General features: G+C 37.9%; 1 protein-coding gene across 4 annotated transcripts in view; it reads right to left on the bottom strand.

Moving 5' to 3' along the window:
* LOC117416690 (phospholipid phosphatase-related protein type 5-like) overlaps nucleotides 1–24,437 on the bottom strand; it is a 48,260-nt gene that overhangs the window by 5,217 nt on the left and 18,606 nt on the right. For 3 of the 4 annotated variants that reach the window (XM_059034862.1, XM_034028044.3, XM_059034863.1), the window contains 4 exons: nucleotides 23,043–23,231; nucleotides 14,246–14,378; nucleotides 10,458–10,708; nucleotides 1,172–1,348 (listed from right to left, as the gene is read on the bottom strand). In XM_059034862.1, the coding sequence (XP_058890845.1) occupies nucleotides 1,172–1,348; nucleotides 10,458–10,708; nucleotides 14,246–14,378; nucleotides 23,043–23,222 (741 nt within the window). In that variant the 5' untranslated portion in view covers nucleotides 23,223–23,231. The remainder of the gene's footprint in view (nucleotides 1–1,171; nucleotides 1,349–10,457; nucleotides 10,709–14,245; nucleotides 14,379–23,042; nucleotides 23,232–24,437) is intronic. The other variant, XM_059034864.1, reaches the window with a different exon arrangement.

Below are 24,437 nucleotides of genomic sequence, written 5' to 3'. Positions count from 1 at the left end.
AAAGCCCATGTAGCAGAATAATGTACAGCCAGATAAAGACTGAAAAAAGAGGCCATTACAATATATATATATATATATATATATATATATATATATATATATATATATATATATGACTTGGTATTCTGAATCATGTATGTCTCAGGGAAATTCTGTTAGTCTTGGGAAAAACTAAAAAATACAGTATAAAAAGACAGTAAATAAACTGACTTTTTATATCCGAATATAAAAATGAAGCCTGACAAGGATGCTAAAAGTAAATCTAAATAGCAGAACAGACATATTCCGCATCTAATTTCACCACAGTATCTGGCATTAAGATGCTATTCAATTCACTCAGATCTGACAGTATCTTTCATAGCTCTGTATACTTCTTCAAAATAGGCCCTATAGCATACACCCACACATGTACAAACAGATTATATTAATATTTTGGATACATTACACTCCTATAGTAACAGGTAGGTCTAACAGTATACAAATGTAGTCCGTTTTTAAATTGCCTTCACTTTATATCAATAAGTACATGTGGAAGGGTGCTGGGCAATTCACTGACACACATGGGAGACAGAAGTTTTATTTGGAAACACCGCACTGGTGCCCAGTTTTATTATTTCGGCTATTTTGTCTTTTAGCCCGCAGAGGGCGCTGTTGTCCGTGGCCTGGGTACTGACAATGGTACACAGGACCACAGGAATACCAAAACTGGTAAAGAGTAGACACACTCGCACACTCACAGGTGCTCAAAATAATGATGAAAACAAAAGGTGAAATGAAAAGGGAAAATAAAACACAGTAATAAAACTACTAAATAAAGGTTCTGCTTACGCAGTGCCCCCACTGCCGCTAAGCCAGTCAGTACAGGCCTCCGACATGTGTTACCTCAGGCAAGGATCAAAAGTTCAAACAACCATTTCAGAATCCATGGGGTGCTTAAATGAACGCAGTTAACACAGCATGTGTTTTATTTTGAAGTGCTTAAAGCAGGTGATTTCCTGGTGTTTTAGTCATATAGTTAGTTTACGCATGACACATATTTACTCTCTATCAAAGCAACTTGCCTTCCACCTACAGGGGTTTAAAGTATAAACTTCGTGTCACAGACACATTTCAGTATTTGCATTAGTACAATACAGACACAAACAAAATAGTGGTATTGGTGGATGCCTACCAGGAAGGTTGCTATTGCCACGGCGATTATAAATCCTGCAATCACATCAGACCAGTGGTTCCGGTATTCAGCTACCCTGTTCACTCCAGTGAGAAACGCCATACACATCAGACCCATGCATAGCACAGGCTTTGCAAGTCTTGATCCTTTGGCTTTCATTGTGCTAGTGATGTACATCTAAAAAAAAAAAAAAAAAAAAGGGAACAATTTCTGTAAGCCCTGATACAATATTATAGAACACAGTTTGAGCCTGTGACTTTATATTGAAAAAAAAAAAAAGTTGGACTGTAGCTGGAAAAAATTATCAGCTTTCAAAAACACATTCCATTCTGTGTTCTGTGTTCAAGCAACATTTTAATCTGAAGCATTCTCTTCATAAGAAACTACTGATGTGCTTTTTTTTCCCCTGAAGACACTGTAGTGCAGTATTTAGAAGTTGCTGATGCTTGGTATAATGAGCAGTGCATTCAGAAAGCATTAGCAATAATGATTCATACTGTATCTTTAATCCGAATGATAGAGGTGGTTTATACTTGTTTTAATAAGATTCATTTTTTATGGGAATAATCAGAAGTGCATCTGGTGATGACTTTAAATTAAAAAGGGAAAGCTGAATGAAATATAAATAAGCTGCCTACAGCAGAGGAAACTAGAAGCAGACTGACATGGGCTGGTTTGATAAAACAACAAAAGAAGATACTAATATCACACATGTTTTTTATTACTATCATGAACTGCTGGATTACCTATCCTTCAACAATGAAATGCCTAAATTCTCCCTTTTGATGTACACTGGGTATTCTGTGCACAAGGACAGGATTTTGCTAGTCTTAAGGTTTTTGCAACACATTCTCCGCCCCAGCGTAGTGTAAGGTTAGATTATGCAAGGTATTTTCTGGTTTGTTTCTGATAAGGATTTATACTCTCATGCAGGAGACTCATGTACTCGGACTGACCTAATAAGCTCTGTAATAGTCTGTGAACTATGCTCTTTGGAGTAATATACATGATTAGGACTGCCTTAATAGTCACTGCACAACCACTGTACATGTGTAAATTGTAATGACACTTAAAATAGGCTCTTACCAATGCCTCCTATATATATCAATACAAATGTATGTACTGTTAAATCACAATGCTTTATTCTGTGTTGGTTTTGATGGATGGACTTGGAAATACATCATTAGAAAGGTAAAAGGCGAGCATGTTAAAGGGCTATGGAGTAGATAGTGATCTTTCAGTGCAATGGGAGTAAGAGGCTGTAACTGCTGGCATTGCTGGGATGGGGGATGGTAGAGACAGTTGTTGTATGCATTAGACAGCAAAGTTGCTGATCCTTAAGGGCTGGAGGCTGATTCCATAGTTAGACTGCTTCAAAAGGTATCTTTGTAAGTAAAGGAAATACACTGAGCCAAGAAGACAACATAGCACATATACACAATATTAGTTTGAGCAGATAAGGTTAGTAAAGTGTTTTCGGTTTTACTGCAAGTCTTTCTAAAAAAAAAAAAATAATCCATGGTTTCCATGAAAGTAGGTGTTAAAACTTCATGCTGATATTAGACTCAGTTCTCGCCAAGGTAAGCACCAACTAAGACATAGCTTATTTTACTGTAAACTAATGTGATCCATCTGCATCTTCCATCTGATGATGTAGATATCCTTCTGCCTGGTATTGATGGCTGAAATGTAATGCTGGCTCCAGAGATCAGCCTATTTTGCCTCCCTGGCACATCAGTACAGACAACGGCTGCAATGCTGGCTCCATGGATGAACCACAGTGCGGTCTCCCTAGCGCATCAGCATGACAACCGTCTGGACTGAGCTGAGTAGGGTACTTCTCTGGGGTCTTCAAGTGGACACCTTCCATCCTTGGTGTTTCGTCGACTAGCCGACACCACCTCAAAGAGGGCCCGACAGTGATTCTGGCATCCCAGCATCACCCCCCTCCACCCCCACTCAGCTAAGCCCAGCTTACTTACCTTCCTTTACATCAACGTTTTTTTTTTTATTATTTCTACTGTGCTTGAGGTCCCCAACCAGAATCTTTTCGTCTCAACCAGAGCCAGTTGCTGCTCCTCTGTGCTGCTTCAGATAAGTTCTTCACTATGCGTTGAAACTCTTGACCACTGAATCCGATGTCTCTGAGAAACCGGGTTGTGGAGCACGCCACAAATCCTTGACAACCCATGAGCGTACCGAAGTTTCTTCTTTTCATATGCCTCATACACAGCATTTTCCCATGGAACTGTTAACTCTACCAGGTGAACAAGGCATGCTGATCCAGACCACAAGACAATATCAGGTCGAAGGTTAGTGGTGGCAATCTCAGGTGGGTAAATAAGCCGTTGCCCAACATCTGCCAGCATTTCCAGTCTCTAGCAGCTTCCAGTTGTCCTAGATGTTTTGGTTTTAATACATTTCATTGGAGGTTGCTCCCCTGAACGGAGGAATGTTGTTCTTCGTGTGTCATATATTGCTGGCATTGGTGGCAACCTGTTGGTCATGCTGTGCTTGTCTTCCAGTGCTAAGGCCAAACATCACAGCACCTGGTCATGATACCAAGTAAACTGTCCTTGGCTAAGACCCACCTTACATCCTGTCAAAATGTGTCTTAATGTAGCTGGTGATGAACACAAAGGACACCATGGATCCTCTCCTACCCACAGATTAAGGTTCTGTGGTGATGGGAGAACATCATATGTTAACCTGATGAGGAAACTGATCCTGCTCTGTTCCGTTATCCATAGATCTCACCAGCCGATCTTGTGTTGTTCCACACTCTCCCATCTCATCCATTCTCCCTGCTTAGCCTGGGAAACTGCATTTATGCACCTCAAACTCTCCTCCTGCTTTTGCACCTCGTTGAGCTGGGGCTACTTTGTGCCATGTAGGAGGAGCTGAACTGAGACCAAAGCCTCCTCTTCCATGCTGTACTTGTACCATGATATATGAAGGGCAGACTTTGCATCTTCCACAGCTTCCTTTGCCGCCCACCTTCCAGTTTTCGACACAGGTGCTGCCTCCCTCACACATTCGTCATGTGACTCTACCAATGTAATTTCCAATCAGACCTTGGCACACTTAAACTCCTCGGTTAGAGCTGAGACTGGTAGCTGCAGTATCCCTTTATCATACAGTCTCACTCTGCTGAGGCAGCGTGGAACTCCTAACCATTTCCTAACATATGAACTGATTAACACTTCTAGCTTCTCTACTGTTGTCAAAGAAACCTCATACACAATGAGTGGCCACAGAAGTCTTGGCAGTAGACCAAACTGAAAGCACCAGAGTTTGCCCTGTAAAGCGCTGCTGTCTATGCTCTTCAACCCTTGCACTGCTTGTTGTCTCACCTCTCCCACACAAACTGTGTCCTTAAGGTCCCCATCATACCATCTTCCAAGACTTTTCACAGGCTTCTCAGACACTGTATTGCCTCACTGTTAATGTAGAACCTCTTATCCACTAATTTATCTTTAATTATAGAGATGCTCCTTGACTTAGTGGGCTTGAATTGCATTCGTGCCCATTCAATGTTATTGATTAGTTTGCCCAATAACCGATTAGTGCAGGCTACTGTTGTAGTCATGATTGTCATGTCATCAATGTATGCTTTAATTGGTAGGGATGGGAATTTCGAGTAATTTAGTGCTTGAGTACTCGAGCGTTAAAAATTTCAGGTACTCGAGTACTCAAACCTAATGCCAGACAATATTATTCTACATATGCACCACAAAAATGACCAAAGTTAACACTAGAACCGCTGTGGATACTCATACCTAAAACCGCCGCCAGCAGTCATTATGACGGTACATTTTAAACAACATCAATATTAAAATGAAAGACAACTATCGGATACAACTCAAAAGTTTTATTCAAGCACATAATATCAAACATCTGCACAGCTGAAATGCCACATTTAAATGAACATAAACATAAAAGGGTTTATTTTTTTAACTTACCACATATAAAGCACTGTAAAAGTAGTTTTTAATGTTTATCTCTTGCGTGTGTGTCATTCGCAGCACAGAATCCAGGTTGAGCTGCAGCAGCCTGCTGTGTTAAGGTGGTATATGTGAATAAAATATTGTAACGACCCCTAGTCTTGAGGCTCAAAGTAGGAGACGGAGACGGGATTCAGGGGCTTACAAAACTACTTTATTAATTAAACAGGGTCCTTTTTTGGGTCAGGACCACACCACAAAAGCAATAAATTCTTCCTGCTGTCTATCCTAAAAACTTGCTCACTTCACACACACACACACTCATGAGGGGCCGGGGGGAGGGGGGCCCTAGATGACATGGTCCACACCCAACAACGGCTCACATACACACATACCCACACTACAATACACAGAACAATACAGATCACGTGAAGGCATAGGACCAGACGAAACAAGACAAACAAACGAGACAAAACAAAAGTCTTGCCGACCTGAACTGTGACCGGGTCGCTACAATATATTGAACTTACATTCATGAAGAGATATTCTTTACATTTTTACTCTAACCCACCCCTACTAATTGGTGGCCAGAAGCTAGGCATTCTCCTCCCACTACCCATTACTTCCATTGCCATGGTAAAAACCACTGGAGAAATGGTGCATCCTGACATTATTCCAATTTCTAGACATTGCCATGTATTGGTGAATTGAAAAACTAAAATTGCAAATCTCCTAAGTGGGCTTTCACTAAGTTTGTTATTGTCCTCTGTACACTGAAAAACTCAAATGCTGCCCAAAGAAGCTCATGTGGTACTGAACCGTATGTATTAGCTAAATCCAGGAATGTCACATGGAGCTTCTTCCTCTCCTTTTTAGCTGTTTGAATTTGCTGCTAGATCACACTGATGTGTTCTAAGCATCCTGGTAAACCTGGAATAACGGCTTTCTGTACTGAAGTGTCAATGAAGCAGTTCTTCAATAGGTAAGCTGACAATCTCTGAGCAACAACGCTGAAGAAAATCTTGCCTTCCACTTTTAACAGGGATATAGGGTGAAACTGACTGACACTCTGAGAATCTTTTTCTTTGGGTATAAAGACCACCTGCTCTTGGTACAACCTGTTTTTCCCATGCTACTTTCATCAATTTCTACAGGATTCATAGAACACCAGGGGCACTCTTGTACACTCTTCACAGAACTACATTAGGCTCAGGAGGTGATGACGCCCTTGCCTTTTTCACAGCTTGCTCTACTTCTTTACACTTAGGTACGCAGTCTTCCATTTGGTATTCTGGTGGATTGATAGGTGGGATGGCTGAAGGAATCGACATAGGCTCCTGCCTTTTTAAATCTGTGTGTGTTTCCTCAAGATATCTCTCCAGCTCAGACTTAGTTGCTTTTAGTGTGCCATTTTTCTCCCTGGTGAATAAATTCTTTGCAAATTTTAATGGGTCTTAATAAAAGTTAGTTCTCGCACGCTCCTACTTGTTGCAGTGTTTCCGTAGGCGCTCAGCTCTGCACAATGTTGCAAGCTTACCTTTAATTACCCTTTGTAATAGACTGAGTTCTGACTTTGTTCTGCTCTCCTCCATTGCTTTGTCAAATGATATTATTTAAAAGCTATGTTGATCTTTCTCCCGAATTAGGCGTACAATATTTAGTAAATAAAGGCTAATTGTTTAATACATTCAAAACATATTTGGCAGGTAAACTTATTGAGTTGAAAAATTTCATTTTCAGGAGTTCTACAAGAATAGGCTTGCTAAGCCATCATAAAAGTTTTCAGAAAAATCTGTCTAATACATGGAATACTGTATAGGTTGTTGTATGATACAAATTGATGTCCATCCCAAGTGGAGCATTAGTGCCTTACAGGCCACTCTGACCTTGAATGGGGTGAACATCAGCTTGTATCTTGCACAGTACCTTATACTATATATATATATATATATATATATATATATATATATATATATATATAGAGAGAGAGAGAGAGAGAGAGAGAGAGAGAGAGAGAGAGAGAGAGAGAGAGAGAGAGAGAGAGAGAGAGAGAGAGAGAGAGAGAGAGAGAGAGAGAGAGAGAGAGAGAGAGAGAGAGAGAGAGAGAGAGAGAGAGAGAGATAGAGATAGAGATAGAGATAGAGAGTAGTACAGTTAAATAAGAATACTTATTCAGAATAGCTCATCTCAAAGTGACATAATTTGCATTTGATACAAAGAAATTTCAAATGGCTATATCAATATTAGGGTCTTTCTGCTATATATTACATTATTTGAACTCCCCATTACTGTCCTCTCTTTCTATAATTATTCTGTTGTATATATATACAGACGTGCTCAAATTTGTTGGTACCCTTACAGCTCATTGAAATAATGCTTCATTCCTCCTGAAAAGTGATGAAATTAAAAGCTATTTTATCATGTATACTTGCATGCCTTTGGTATGTCATAGAATAAAGCAAAGAAGCTGTGAAAAGAGATGAATTATTGCTTATTCTACAAAGATATTCTAAAATGGCCTGGACACATTTGTTGGTACCCCTTAGAAAAGATAATAAATAATTGGATTATAGTGATATTTCAAACTAATTAGTTTCTTTAATTAGTATCACACATGTCTCCAATCTTGTAATCAGTCATTCAGCCTATTTAAATGGAGAAAAGTAGTCACTGTGCTGTTTGGTATCATTGTGTGCACCACACTGAACATGGACCAGAGAAAGCAAAGGAGAGAGTTGTCTGAGGAGATCAGAAAGAAAATAATAGACAAGCATGGTAAAGGTAAAGGCTACAAGACCATCTCCAAGCAGCTTGATGTTCCTGTGACAACAGTTGCAAATATTATTAAGAAGTTTAAGGTCCATGGAACTGTAGCCAACCTCCCTGGGCGCGGCCGCAAGAGGAAAATCAACCCCAGATTGAACAGAAGGATAGTGCGAATGGTAGAAAAAGAACCAAGGATAACTGCCACAATCCTTCTGGGAGAATGTCCTTTGGACAGATGAGTCAAAAATGGTGCTTTTTGGCAAGTCACATCAGCTCTATGTTCACAGACGAAAAAATGAAGCTTTCAAAGAAAAGAACACCATAATTACAGTGAAACATGGAGGAGGCTCGGTTATGTTTTGGGGCTGCTTTGCTGCGCCTGGCACAGGGTGCCTTGAATCTGTGCAGGGCACAATGAAATCTCAAGACTATCAAGGCATTCTGGAGCGAAACGTACTGCCCAGTGTCAGAAAGCTCTGTCTCAGTTGCAGGTCATGGATCCTCCAACAGGATAATGACCCAAAACACACAGCTAAAAGCACCCAAGAATGGATAAGAACAAAACATTGGAATATTCTGAAGTGGCCTTCTATGAGTCCTGATCTGAATCCTATCGAACATCTATGGAAAGAGCTGAAACTTGCAGTCTGGAGAAGGCACCCATCAAACCTGAGACAGCTGGAGCAGTTTGCTCAGGAAGAGTGGGCCAAACTACCTGTTAACAGGTGCAGAAGTCTCATTGAGAGCTACAGAAAACGTTTGATTGCAGTGATTGCCTCTAAAGTTTGTGCAACAAAATATAAGGTTAGCGGTCCCATCATTTTTGTCCATGCCATTTTCATTTGTTTTATTATTTACAATATTATGTTGAATAAAAAATCAAAAGCAAAGTCTGATTTCTATTAAATATGGAATAAACAATGGTGGATGGCAATTACTTTTGTCAGTTTCAAGTTGTTTCAGAGAAAATTGTGCATTCTTCGTTTTTTGCGGAGGGGTACCAACAAATTTGAGCACGTCTGTATATATATATATATATATATATATATATATATATATATATATATATATATATATATATATATATATATATATATATATAATAATCTAAAGCCAAAGCTGAAGCTAATATATTTGTTAATGTCACATTTTTAAATAGATACATTAATGAAGTCAAGGATAAGGAAGCTCAGAACTGAAGCCAATTCTCACAGTCATGCACATTTTAATGATCCTCCACAGAGCTTATTAGTCATTTTACAATTGATGTGAAGCAAGCTACTGTAGCAATTGCTGTTCAAGCTACAGGCCAATTCAATGTATAACATCCTTCATTTAAAATTTTACATAGTGTTAGCCTACGCTTAAAATTACACAGCAAAAAACAGTATCTGTGACACTGGTGCATAAGGAACAAGGGCATTGTATCTGCAGCTCAGATGTAAATTGTATTATCAGGCTACCTATTCAAGTATCCTTTACAATTTCATACCATTATTTTGAATGTATTTATTTTTTGCATCTGATTTTAGCACTAGCTTATTTATTTGTGGGTAGTGTATTATATTGTACAACTTCAAAACATTCTGAGATATATGATAGTAATTAGTTAACCATATATCATGCAGTTTTAAACAGCTAACTGTTCTGCAGCCCTCAATTACATCATCTTTAGGAAGCATGACTACTGATATTCCATGGGTTTGAAATTACACGGTTCGAACTAATATTGTCCCTTTTGTTAAAGAGTAAGTACTTACTCTTTAATGTAATGGTTATATCTGTTATTGAAAAATTAACTTACTAAAAACTTATATTTTGTATATATATAAGGATAGGCGTAGTGCAAACAATTGCGGCTGCAAAACGCCAGGTGAAAAACATACGCCACATTTTTAGTGGCCACTAAAGTGCCACTTTGCGGCTGCACAATGCGGTTTGCGCATTTTGGCCTGCAATATGGGTGTTTTGCAGCTGCAAATCACTTTGCATGTATCCTTACATCAGTCCCTATGAATCCACATGGCAAAATGTGTATGGTCTAAGTGTTACCTACTTTAGTTGCTTAATATGGCAGTATTTCCAAAATATGTCGAGACACTTGACAAAGTTTATTCCCTTCCCAGTGCAATAGAGGAACACTGAAGAAAACATTAAGAAACTGTAATCTATAATATTGTTGGTTGCCTCTTGGATTGGGTTCTGATCCCAGCCCTCATTTGTTTAAGTTTCGAACGTTACTCTGGACAAAGAGATGCTCTGAGACTTATTCCAGACCATGAGCACTGCCATCCCATTTTGATGATCACCCGAGCTTAACAGAGAATACAGCTATGATAGATTGTTCATGCAAGATCAGAGAACTGTGAGGCAATAAACATAAGCACCCAAAGTCAGATTGTGAAACACAAAATGAGCTGTCACAATGCTGCCGATGAGCATTGCTGTATTTCATGGATACTGGAGACAGAGGGGCGGTTAATAAGAGTATGTGATGATGTGCTTTACAAGTGCACATTAAAAATATGTACAGTACATGGAAATAGCAAGCATTTAAAAGGGTTTGTTGTACTTACAGCCAGGTAGAGTGCAGCATACACGCTGAGAGCTGCCTCTTTGGAGGGGAAGGTTTTTCTGGCTCTAATGATGTCATCCACATTGCCAGTACAGGCCTCCTGGTTGCTGATAAACCGAATGGTCTGCTGGCAGCCTAGGCTTGTATAATTAGGTTTGCACACTGTAAGGAAGTGAGGTGCAAGGTTCCCTGTCACCACTTGCCCAGCGTTTACAAAAATATCAGTGGCAAAAAGTCCAAATGTATATACTCCTGGAAAGAAAGGTGAAAAACATGTAATGAAATGTATAGCATTATTATTGTGAAATCCACAGCTTGAGGGTGGTACACTGTATGCCAAAATGACACAACTACTGTTTCTACTTTTTGAGACTTTAGCCGTCATCACTGTGTCATCATTGCTGATGTGATATGATGTTCCTAATAGGTGAAATACTCACACAGTCAGTGAATATAGTACAGTTTCATACTGTATGTGTGAATGTATAAATGACAGCACTGGACAGTATTGAGCAATATTGTTAAGCTATTTTAGCATTCTACCCTTAAACTATTTCTGAACATCACATGATATCAAAATATTGTATTTTTTATTATTATTTATTGGTCTGCTACCTTATAGGAATAATAAATAAATAAATAAATAAATAAATAAATAAATAAAGTTATATTATGGCAATAATGTTACTATGCTCCAATAATTGCTCTGCATTAACCACATCTTAACCCAATGTACTTATAAAGCAGCAAATCCCCACAAACACAGACTATTATTACAGTACTTCAGGAGAGTGATACAAGACATCTTTTACAAGTTGTATTTGTTATTTCTTCATAATACACAGATGGCAGCAACAGTAAGTAGTGATCTATAAAGCGTTAAGCCTTTCACCCCTTAACCTGCTTTAATCAAAATTTTTCCAAAGCAATAAAGCACAGTTGTAGCTCACAAAATCAGCTTTGCAAACAAATCCTTTGACTGTTTCTTCAGTCCAAAAATACTTATCTGAAAATGATTTCCATACAGGCAGTGAGCACCCAAGACGGCGCGCCACAGTATGCTGCCCTAGTCCAGCCTCCAACATGCCGATTGCACGAAGGCGCTTCTCTCTGGACAGATGTGGCATACTGTTTTTTTTTTCTGTGATTTTCTTTATTGCTTTTATTCAAGTTTGCAATTCAACAGCTGAAATCACTCCATATCCAGTGTCCAATCAACTGTCTCACTAATTAGGTGATTAAGTGCATATGTTTCAGTCATAGTCACTCAAGCGTGTCATGGTCAAGGATGAATGATCGAATGATTAAAAAGAAACCAAAAACATTTTGTCAATATACCTTATTTTTTTATATATATATACAGCTCTGGAAAAAATTAAGAGACCATTGCAAAATTATCAGTTTCTCTGGCTTTACTATTTATAGGTATGTGTTTGGGTAAAATGAACATTTTTGTTTTATTCTATAAACCACTGACAACATTTCTCCCAAATTCCAAATAAAAAATATTGTCATTTAGAGCATTTATTTGCAGAAAATGACAACTGGTCAAAATAACAAAAAAGCTGCAGTGTTGTGAGACCTCGAATAATGCAAAGAAAATAAGTTCATATTCATTTTGAAACAACACAATACTAATGTTTTAACTTAGGAAGAGTTCAGAAATCAATATTTGGTGGAATAACCCTGATTTTCAAGCACAGCTTTCATGCGTCTTTCACATTGATGTTGGGTGACTTTATGCCACTCCTGGCACAAAACTTCAAGCAGCTCGGCTTTGTTTGATGGCTTGTGACCATCCATCTTCCTCTTGATCACATTCCAGAGGTTTTCAATGGGGTTCAGGTCTGGAGATTGGACTGGCCATGACAGGGTCTTGATCTGGTGGTCCTCCATCCACACCTTGATTGACCTGGCTGTGTGGCATGGAGCATTGTCCTGCTGGAAAAACCAATCCTCAGAATTGGGGAACATTGTCAGAGCAGAAGGAAGCAAGTTTTCTTCCAGGACAACCTTGTACTTGGCTTGATTCATGCGTCCTTCACAAAGACAAATCTGCCCGATTCCAGCCTTGATGAAGCACCCCCAGATGAGTCCAATTTTCAGCTTTGCCCAACACCTGGTCATCTAATGGTTAGACGGAGACCTGGAGAGGCCTACAAGCCACAGTGTCTCGCACCCACTGTGAAATGTGGTGGAGGATCGGTGATGATCTGGGGGTGCTGCAGCAAGGCTGGAATCGGGCAGCTTTGCATGAATCAAACCAAGTACAAGGTTGTCCTGGAAGAAAACTTGCTTCCTTCTGCTCTGACAATCTTCCCCAACTCTGAGGATTGGTTTTTCCAGCAGGACAATGCTCCATGCCACACAGCCAGGTCAATCAAGGTGTGGATAGAGGACCACCAGATCAAGACCCTGTCATGACCAGCCCAATCTCCAGACCTGAACCCCATTGAAAACCTCTGGAATGTGATCAAGAGGAAGATGGATGGTCACAAGCCAGGAGTGGCATAAAGTCACCCAACATCAATGTGAAAGACTGGTGGAGAGCATGCCAAGACGCATGAAAGCTGTGCTTGAAAATCAGGGTTATTCTACCAAATATTGATTTCTGAACTCTTCCTAAGTTAAAACAATAGTATTGTGTTGTTTAAAAATGAATATGAACTTATTTTCTTTGCATTATTCGAGGTCTCACAACACTGCATCTTTTTTGTTATTTTGACCAGTTGTCATTTTCTGCAAATAAATGCTCTAAATGACAATATTTTTATTTCGAATTTGGGAGAAATGTTGTCAGTAGTTTTTAGAATAAAACAAAAATGTTCATTTTACCCAAACATATACCTATAAATAGTAAAACCAGAGAAACTGATAATTTTGCAGTGGTCTCTTAATTTTTTCCAGAGCTGTATATATATATATATATATATATATATATATATATATATATATATATATATATATATATATATATATATATATAAACAAAGAAACACTTACTCTAAGATGGCTATAAATCCTAAGAACTTCAACAGAATCCCTGTTATCCCTGTTATTTTATATTGTAATTCATTATTAATTTGTGGGGATGAAGTTTACATTGACTTTCTATGCTCATTCAACATATGGTTGTGTGGCAGGATCCTGAGGGAAATGCAATCTGGATGTGTAAAATGGATGAGACTCTGGTGAAAGAAATAAAGATTCAACAGCAGTTCCAGCAGACTGCCTTCATGGATCAGAGAAAAAATCCTTATGGTATTCCCATCCCAACTATGCACATAACAAATGAAAATCTCAAGAGGATAGACTGTACTGCTGTATACTACAAATAACTGAACCAACAGCAGACTTCTCAAGAAACATCCCATGCATTTCTATGGTCTGTATTCAACTGTTACACATTTGGTGTACATTTTAAGACATCATAAAAATATAAATCCCTGTAATGAAATATTAACCAGACAAATAGGTAAATAAAAACCTACAAATTGAACAAACTGTACCCTGTGTGTGCTCTGGTAGTGTTGCGGCTCTACATTAGTTGTTTCATTTGCTGGACTTTTAGAGTGTTTATTACCTCTCCCAATAAGGATGTTACGTGTTCTTATGAAGAAATACTTACCTTGTGTGTGTGTGCAGTGTACTAATGAGTTCCTGTTTTTTAAGAGCAAAAAATATTGTTAAAATATACCATAGAGATTAACAGTATGTTACAGCATCAGTTATAGTACAAATAAGGTGGTGTTCAAGAACAGGCATGGAATAAAAACTCCTTGATCGTACCAAGAAACCTGACCGTCCTGCGCACCAGTGGGTTCAGGTAACAGCAATCTCCAGTTACTATTGTCTTCTCACGGTTTTCAAAATCTTTTGTGGCAATCTGAAGGAAAAACACCACGCATTCTGTAATAAAGATCTAGTAAAAAGAAGAATAAAAAAGAAATAGTTAGAAAGTTTACAAGTTCATTTTCCACTTAAACCAAACTGAGATGCCTTGGATACCCTAATTCAAAAATCCAACTGAGTGAGATGGAAACCCCCAAGATGAAGCTTTGTCTTTATTTACTTATTTATTTAGTACTGAGTAACGTGTATCTTTGGTTGTTTGGCCCATTCAATCCACTTTCAGGTTCAGTGCAGTTTGACGTCATTTTAGGCTAACTGCTAATCTATTATATTTGGTATAACAAGTGCATATAGTAAAATATCTATAATATTATATTGAATCACACAAAGTAGTCTAAATATTTTAAAATATATGGAAATGCACAGGCTGACAATGAAAAATATACATATTCTAATAAAACATTTTGAAAACATATTTTTCTTTCCACTGGAACTAAATTATAATACATTATTGGAGTTCATTTATATTATTGTAGCTAAGTTATGATGGATCTTTGTGTATGTGTGCAGACCTTAACATATGCTTGTGTTATGAGTTCATAATAGAATAATGCCACATATACAAAGAAAAGGCATGGCGTCAATGTGAATGTGTGGAGAAGTGTGGACGTGAGTATGTAAAAATAGACTTTTATCTTGTAATTCTTTGGCATCTTACTGCTCTATTAGAGCTGGCCTGGCTGCCTGATCAGGACAGAGCTGTAAGCCTGTCAGCTGGACTATCCACATCTGTGCCCCTGTGGAGTATGAGAGGTGGGCTGTTGTGTCTCTTATAATCACTGAATCTGTATTTAACTGTCAGTAAAGAATCAGGTTTTCCCAGAACTTAATTTCAATTCTGCCCAAAACTCCTGCCGCTTTTTCTTCTTTTTTTTCAGTTTCCACAGTACTGTTCAGCCTCTGAATTCATTTTTTTTTCTCTGTATTTTAGATGATAAATCACAAGCAGTACCATTTGATAACAATTTAGCAAGTAGCACAAACTGGATTAGGTGGTTGTGGCTGCCCTATGGATGTGCAGAGTTGTGTGTTTCACTTTCTGCATAATGATTCCCACCCCTCTTACATTTTAGATTTATTTATTCTGATGACATGGATACTTTTAATCCTAAAAACAAGTTTTGTAAAACAACGTATTAGTCACTGTGCAACCCCCCCCCCCCCTCCACCCCCCCACACACACGTTTGCATTCCAATATTTGTGGGGACTTCTCATTGACTCTCACTATTTTTATTTACTATTTCTAACTCCAGTCAGACAAAGGGATTATAACCAGGAAAAAAAAAAACTGTACAGTGAATTTCATCAGTGCTCATGTAGGTTTTTTTAAAGATAGACATTATCATCAAATCATTCTTGTTTTTTTTGTTTTTTAATTAAGCACAGGAATGTGCATTTTTTAAACATTCATCCAAGCGTGTTTAAATATAAAACATATAAAATGTATTACTTTTACACTACAATGAATAATTAAAGCAGGACAATAAAATGGTAGATCTTAAAAAATGTTAAATGTACTGTACCCTCCATCTAGGATACAGTACATTTACGGTTCATTTAAAATCTTACCATCTAGGGTTCATTTAAAAAACAAATATCATAAATTGTAATTATCCTTTATTTGTAAATAAGTATTCCAAATGGAGATGACAGGGATTTAACCAGCGACCCTGCGCTTGCTAAACGTTACTATATACATGCTTTATAGAAAAAAAGAAAAAGAGAGAACTGCACACTCAATTGCGCTCCAAAATTATATATCTTTAAATTCATAAAAACATATCAGCAGTGATATGTTTTTATGAATTAAAGATATACAATTTTGGAGCGCAACTGAGTGTGCGGTTCTCTCTTTTTCTATATTGATTTATAGCGTCAGCCTTGGGAACTTGCACCTTGTCTACTTCGGTGTGCGGACCTTTTTTCTCTTTATGTATACATGCTACCCATGAGCTCTGTGAATCTGAGAGGCATTCAGGCTTTATCACAGTTTGTCACAACAGCCTGAAGAGTTAACATAAGAGTCACGCTTTAGACTATTTAATGGTAATTTAAATGTTAGCTTGCGTGGTTCAGAGGGCGTGGAGCTGGGGACTTCTAATTTCCTGTCAATTCGTATCTATTTTCTATTTAAGCCCTGATCACTTGCACCCTTGCTGTCTAGTGTTTCGTTTTCCTCCTCCTCCCCTCCTTTCATACATGCCTTCGTATCTGGGGGGGGCAAGTAAGTCTAACTTCCCCGACCTCATGGTTAGGCATCCGCCTCCCTTACCATCAGGGGGGTTCTCACCATGCGACTCAGAGCGGACCCCCGACCACACTCTGTCCTGTCGCAGTTCCTGCGCTTATCTTACCTCACTTGAGGATCTGTTCTATTCTGCCTTTCTTTCGGGAGGTGGCCACTCGTGCTCGAGTCCCATACTATGCTTTGTCCTTATTTCAGGTCCCAGGCAGCGTGAAGTCTCGGCCAATCGGTGGTTTAACGAGCGCCCCTTTACAGAAGTCTCAGATGCTGGGTACCTCTCTCTCTCTCTCATCTCCTTTGCCCCTGGGAAGTGTCGGCATCGTCGCCCTCAGTGACCATTTTTCTATCCTGTTTTGGTTGCTGGGTCCTCTGCCCCTGGGATGTGTCGCCCTCAGTCAGTGACCAATTTATATCCTACTAACTGCTTCTTTCTGTTCTGCTGCCCTATCCTTACACCCCCCAGCTCACGCCCCGTTATAGTCCCGTGGATTAAATAGGACCAAAAACTGTCCTTTAAGCTAAACTTTGGGAAGACTTGTTTTATAGTTTTTCATTCCATTCTAGAATTTGAATATGCTAACTATTTTCTCCTTTTTACCTATTTGTTCAGTTATTTTAATCTTTGTACTGTATATGATATGGCCAATCTCCTTAAAAAAAACTGTGTATCACAGTTTGTTAAAAAAAGGAATCCATGGATAACAATCTTGGAAATACAGTTTTTAAACATTTTGAATTGATTACAATTGCTGTTTAATGTCGAGTACCATATAGCTAATTTCAACTTTTAGCTGTACAATACACTACCTCTTTATTTCAAGTCATCTGACTATGTTTAATGAAATTTCTAGGTGAAAATGTTTTTCAACTGTAATAAGTGACAGTATCTCAGTCAGTAAAACTATATTGATAATTGCAACAAATCCTTTATAATTTAATTTTGAAATAAGTGTTAATTCAATTAGACCAGAAAGATGATTCATTAAATAATAAGCTATGATGTGCACGGTTGTGAGAGAATCATATGCCTCTGCGGGGAAGAGAATGTCTTTGGCCAAGTGATATTTTACATCAGTGAAAATATAGAGATTTTAACATGGCTCAATAATAAAACATGTAAAAAGGAACACAATTTTAAAGTGTTACATTAATCTATAAAAGTGTGCAGAACTATTATTTTTTATTCTAAATAACAGCACTTGATAAAAGAAAATATAAGACATGTTCAAATGAAACATGATTACTTCAGACATGTCACAATACCCCATAGTCCCTTATATTAAAAGCATATTCCAATGAAAAATGCACTGGATTTAAGAATGAGCAGTACTGGTGAAGAGCTATCTACTAATGGGCTCCACTGACTTGAAAATCATGAATGCCAATCAATACAATTCTGAGCAGTTTGAATAAAACACAGGGGTCTGGTTACCTAGACAACAGCTATAGCTACACAATATCAGCAAAATGACCATGTAAACAATGCACATTACCAGTTAATAGTACACTTAAAAGATATACCTCACGGCTTAAAGGAATTGCCTACTGTTGATTTGTTGATATATATATAAATAAGCAAACCTGTCTAAAACACAACACACACACACACACACACAAGTTAAACAAATGAATGTTGCCTGGTGTTGCATGGAAGTTGCCAGCAACTAGGTTCATGCAACAGTTGTCTTAAAAAGGTGTGTTACTAACGTAACATTGACAAAGCATAACTATATGTACAGTATGGACTGTCTATGTATATTTAATATTTAAGTGATTCTGCGTTAGGCAAGTGGGTTGTGCAAATTTGTATACAAAACAGAAACTGTAAAATGTGAATATTATGTCTCCAAGCACTTTTTACCAACCATGTCCACATTTTTAATGAACGGTTAAAAATATTTAACTTGGTTAAACTGAAATGTTTAAACAATTTGAATGAATGCCAGACTTCAAGAGCTGTATTTACATTTTTTAGATCTTAATTTTTTGGTCTGTTTCTGAGAGGAAAGATGATATGAGGCATAATTCATATATATGACAGGGTACAAGCTGTCTTTAAAGTTGGCACACTGTTCAGTGTGATTTATGGTTAGTGAACAATCTGCTGAAGAGACATTTTTTCAATTGAATTAATTCTCAATTTGTATTATTATTTTTAAATAACTCTCTTTGACAAGTATATGTCTTACCTTTAAATAAACTTGTTCAGTCCATTAAAATGAAATACAGATTTAGCACCACTGACAGAAGGTTTGACTGTAGATATCTTCATGAAAACAGAACAGATGCAAATAATATCAGATCTTTACAAGGAAGCTTTCTGTTCTGCTGAGAGCAGCTAGAGGCAGTTTTAATTTTATGATAAGAATTAACGAACAGACCAGATGGGACATAGTCTAGATTTTTGTAAAAATACATATTATGTTTGTATGAGTGTAGTACAAATACTTGATTCTGAGATTTGATCATTTATTTATTTTTCTTTCCACTTACATTTGCTATACAGTAAGTCTCACATGTGCAGTTCTGAAAGACACATACTACGCACCTAAAAGAAAGTTCTTGGTTTGCATGCTTTCCTTTCAGGTAATCTGTTGCTGTTTCTCTTTTCTGGGTCATTCTAACTCAGCCGTGTTTTAGGGTAGCTGGCTGGAAATCATGTCAAGTCATTGGGGGGTAGCTGGTGGACTAGTGACAGGAGAGAAAGTATTGAAGATGTGGGGACAATTTCACTCTACAGTGTTAAGTCAGAAACATACACTACTGCAGAAATCATTTTCCCCTGGCTCTCCATTGGCTCAGGATCATGACAAGGTAACAAGTTATAATGCTTGCATGGTTCTATTTTTAAGGAAATACAAAAGTTATGGCATTTCCTTAATACATTTTACTGTGGTGAAATAACATTAAGGGGGTGATGTATGTATAGGCACAGATAACTGCAGATGCAAAACTCAAATTGCATTGCAGCCAAGCAATTATTTCGCACTGCGCCCTATGTAAGCTTAAGAGCAATGCAAATTACTCAACACACACAAATAATAATCCGCAATTATGAGAATGAGGGTCTCATATGTCAGAGGAAGGGCTGCAAAGTCCTCTTGGCGCACGGAAATGAAAATTAAAGTTTTCTGAGAAGGAGCTGAGAGTCCTTACGGCTGAGGTCACTCAGCATGAAACAGAGTTGTTTGGAAAAGCCTAAGCCAACATCAGTTATGCTAGTATCTGTAGGAAATGATATGTATTGGCCTGACCTTTCAGCACGACATCCAGAAATTTGCCTAGCACTCTGAAAAAGATATGGCTATCCCTCCAGACATTCCAGCTGTGGTCTGAAAAGAACCAGAGGCTAAGTAATGCAGAGAACACAGCACTTTCTCATGTGCAGGGTTAGTGGTCCCTAGATTGGGGTTTAGCTCATCCCTCAATTCAGCTATTAGGTCTAGGATGACCTGCAGAGTGAGATGATAACATTCATTCCCAAACAAAGTGACACTGGGGTTGAATATGCAGGGTCTTCTTAGTCTTACCCTTCTCGTCCGAACGTGTTCCTGCCTCTCCTCCAGAGCTAAGTGTCACCGCATCAGGAAGTGTACCACAGTAGCCATCCTGAAGCCAATGACAGGTCTCTGCAGGTGTGTGCTTTTATACAGCTCTTAGTTATTTTACACCTCTGTAAAAAGAGGTGTAAAGTTTTTGGGGGGTCAGCAATTGCCTAAGTGCAAGGCAAAATCCTTACATCAAATTATAATATTTGCGCCCGCTTAGTATCCAGATCCTGCCCAATTCCATGCTCTTTTCTTAATTTGAATGAATTTCAATATAATTTTAATGGATTCATGATGGCAAAGTGCAAAATTGATAGCAGGTGCAAAACAGCAGATGAACACCATTCTTTACATACGCTGCATTTTTAGCGACCGGTAAAATCAGACTTTACAGCTGATAAACGCAATTTACGGCAGCATTATGGGGGTTTTGCACCCACAAATCACTTTGCGTGTATCCTTACATCACACCCTTAATGTGGAAACTACTGTATAACCTTTACAGAAAAAAACAAACCTTTCTTTATAGTGTCATTCATTGGTACCTTCCTGCAGTTTACTTGATTGATATTATTAATTTCTTATCCAGGGCAACTTACAATTGTTATAAGATATCGCATTATTTTTACATACAATTACCCATTTATACAGTTAGGTTTTTACTGGAGCAATCTAGGTAAAGTACCTTGCTCAAGGGTACAGCAGCAGTGTCCCCCACCTGGGATTGAACCCACAACCCTCCGGTCAAGAGTCCAGAGCCCTAACCACAACTCCACACTGCTGCCCATATACTGCATATATAATGTTAGTCTGTGTTCTACCTAGGGGGAATGTTCCACATGGTTAGGTTAGGGGACACCTGCAAAGGCAAAGATACCCTTACAGCCCTTCCTTTTTGAAGAATTGATAACACTGTATTGTTGTAGTTGCTTGGTTTTGCACTGACTGTACAACTTCAATAAGCATAACATTTTCCCTTTCTTTCGCTCTTACGATGCATTATATTCAGCAGTGGCTTTAAAAATCATGCTGTGCTCTATGCCTTAACTATTTATGACTGCACTTTGCTTTTTGTGTTCCGCAGCAAACTGAAGTAGACTGTAACAAGAGATCTCTGATTGTCTTAGTCCAGGGACTTACTGGCTAACAGTAGTACATTACTTAAAAGTGATACATTTTGACAAATGTTTGAGAAGTCTTTTATAAAAGGAAATATAATACAAAAGCAACCATTCCAAAATGAACAGGCTCTAAACTGCAGCGCACACAAGACTATTAAAGTCGCCTTCAGATCAGGACTAAAGACTTCTCTTTAACCTGGCTTTATTATGCTGGCAGTCAGATAATTGTGGGGAGGGGAGACTGTGTGGGTGTTATTTCTATTGAGATAAAGTTAGAACACTGATCTTTCAGGGGAAGAAGATAATACTGTACATGTTCATTTTCTGAGAATTTGACATGAAAACAGGATTTAATAAACATGCATTGGAGTTATAGTGACATGAAAAGCACTTGCTAGGTGTTTTGGACTTTTGGTTTTTTATTTTGTTGGTTTTTTATTTTTGTTATTTTGTTGTTGCTGTGGGTTCATTCACTTCAGTCTAGGTGTATAACGTTTCAATACACCTGAAGCATTTCCAGTTAGTCTGGTCTGTACCTAACCTTGAGATCCTATTCAAATGTCCAGGATAAACCCAGTTCTTCATTTGCATGTCCAGGCTGGGACATTGTTATTCGTGGAGATTAAATATCAATATCAATACTAAACATGTTATACAAACCTATTGATATTTTGCCAACAGGTTCAGAATAATTTCAGGGCAGCATATTGAATACCATAGCAGATCTGGTGGGCAAGTAAAAATCACCCACACACCAACAATATTTCATTTATTCATGCAATGTACAGAAATGTACAGCAACTGTATATGTTGAGTGTGTGATTCCAGTTAAATTATTATTATTATTATTATTATTATTATTATTATTATTATTATTATTATTATTATTATTATTAATAATAATAATAATAATAATAATAATAATAAACAGGATTGTCTGTACCCAGTCATACAAACACAATGAATTAAGATGATTAAGATTATGTGAAAATGAACACTGAAGCTGTGTGGAAAGCAGGATAATTTATGATTTGAATGCTTCAAAAACATGAAACCAATTTGTACAGTACCAGCATAACAAGGAACAGTCTAGTCCTGCTTGTGATTAATCATTACTGTAATACAGAATACTGTATTTGGCATTTTAATTTCCATATTTCACTACTGTACAGATACTTTTTGCATACCATCTATGTAAAACACATTCGTTATGTGGTTAGGATCGTTATGATTAATTGAATCCAGCTGCAACTACAGATGTCAAAATAATATCTACAGATGTCGGCATCCATATAAAACACGTCAATATATACATTTTCAATACGTGAAGGGTACATTAAAAGCATGATGCTTACTTTTAGAAATGCATGTTAAAATATGTGTTTAAAAATTATGAAGTAGGAAGCGGTCATGATCTCTTGAGATGTTTTCTTTAAAATACAATACCGTACCACAGTATACCGACAACAGGACCATTGAAGATCGCTTATAATAATAATAATAATAATAATAATAATAATAATAATAATAATAATAATAATAATAATAATAATAATAATAATAATAATTTGTCGATACCAATAATTAAGCAAAGATGCAGATCCAAGATCCATATCTCATTTGCTTGAGGTTCCTGGCAACAAGACTGCGCAGAAAACAACCGCCTGGTACTAAGCTTGTTAACTTACATGACATTTGATAAAGACACAATTGTGACACTCATAAAGACTCAAAAATAGTAGCTAGATAGGTAACTTACAACCAGAGTTGGGACTCCCGCAACCACTGAATACAGGAGGGCTGGAGGGATCGCACTTATTTCCTCGGGTCCAGGATAGGGCTTGGTGTACGAGCTGTCATAGCAGAAAAATCCTTGAACGTGTACGTTGAAAGTGTCGGTGTACTCGAAGTAATAAGCCAGCATGACAGTCCCTGCCATTATCACCAGCTGAAAATAAAGCATGATCGTTAACGAAAAGGGAATGAACATTTAACAACACGATCCCCTCTCATCAAAAGGCACCACTGTCTCCCCTAACGCAACAGGGGCTTTTTTCTCTCCAGCTCCGTGTCTTTTTTTTGCATCTAGAGCTCATTGGAAAGCTAATCCATAAAACACTGAATGCCTTGCAAAATGTGCTTTTCTGCCGTCACTGCTAAAGGGGCTGTAGCTAAACAGTGCACAGCGACTAAAAACGGTGGTCTAGACTAGAGATCCTCTGTTAGTCATGTCAGATGCAACTTGATTTTCAGCACAGAAGGATTGACTGACGAGCACGCGGAGCTCCAGCCCCTTCCATTTAGTCGTAACTCACCAAATGGCTTTACCCGACTTTCAAATAAATAGTTATGTCTTTTCATCAACATTCGTTTTATTTGATTAGAGTTTGTTATTTACTTTAAACTAATGTCTGATGTAGTTTGTCTAGGGGTGGGACACAGGTTGCATCCAATTAAGCTATATCGTTTCAAAATGGGACAATTTAAAATGACATCCCTTTGACAAATTGGCGAAATCATACAGTTTCTCCACTTTGTTATGTATATTTCTTCACTTATATTTCACCCATTTCAACTCTGCAGCATATAGTTATTAAACATTGTGACAATAAAAGATAAAAGATTATAACAGAACAATGGCTGTACCCATAAACCCTTGTTGTTTATTCTATTTCAACACTGTTCTCCGTGTTTATATTTTAAATAAAAAAACAAAAATCCATCACGTACACAAAATGCATAAAACCGTTTTTGTTTGTTTGTTTGTTTTGTTTTTTGTAGGCTTGTTGAAGTTTCAGCCAAACAGAGTTTGGGGTCTTTGTGAAATATCTTCCCAACCTTGCTCCCATTATGGCTTATGCTTCACAAACGTGTTGTTGGCTACACCATAAAGTGCCTGCAGCCTGGAGCCTAGCTTTATCCAATCTCTTTTGCTGCGGGGGTTCTTTGTCAGGCATGCCTGTTGGGTGAGTCAGTGCAGAGTGGCTTTGCCAACACTGCAGCTGCTTGTGCCAAACGACGATGGACTACCCCCGGGCAGCCCTGTGGGTGAGATCCCCTTGAAAATGAAACTCGAATTTGTTTTCTTCCAGTAAAATAATAGGATAAAAAAATATATACTATGTTCTGCTGTAGATAATAAAAACAAAAGTGT

The sequence above is a fragment of the Acipenser ruthenus genome, chromosome 12, assembly GCF_902713425.1.
Source record: "Acipenser ruthenus chromosome 12, fAciRut3.2 maternal haplotype, whole genome shotgun sequence".
Lineage (NCBI taxonomy): Eukaryota > Metazoa > Chordata > Actinopteri > Acipenseriformes > Acipenseridae > Acipenser > Acipenser ruthenus.
Note: the sequence above shows the minus strand (reverse complement) of the source record. Positions and strands in the feature narration are given on the sequence as shown.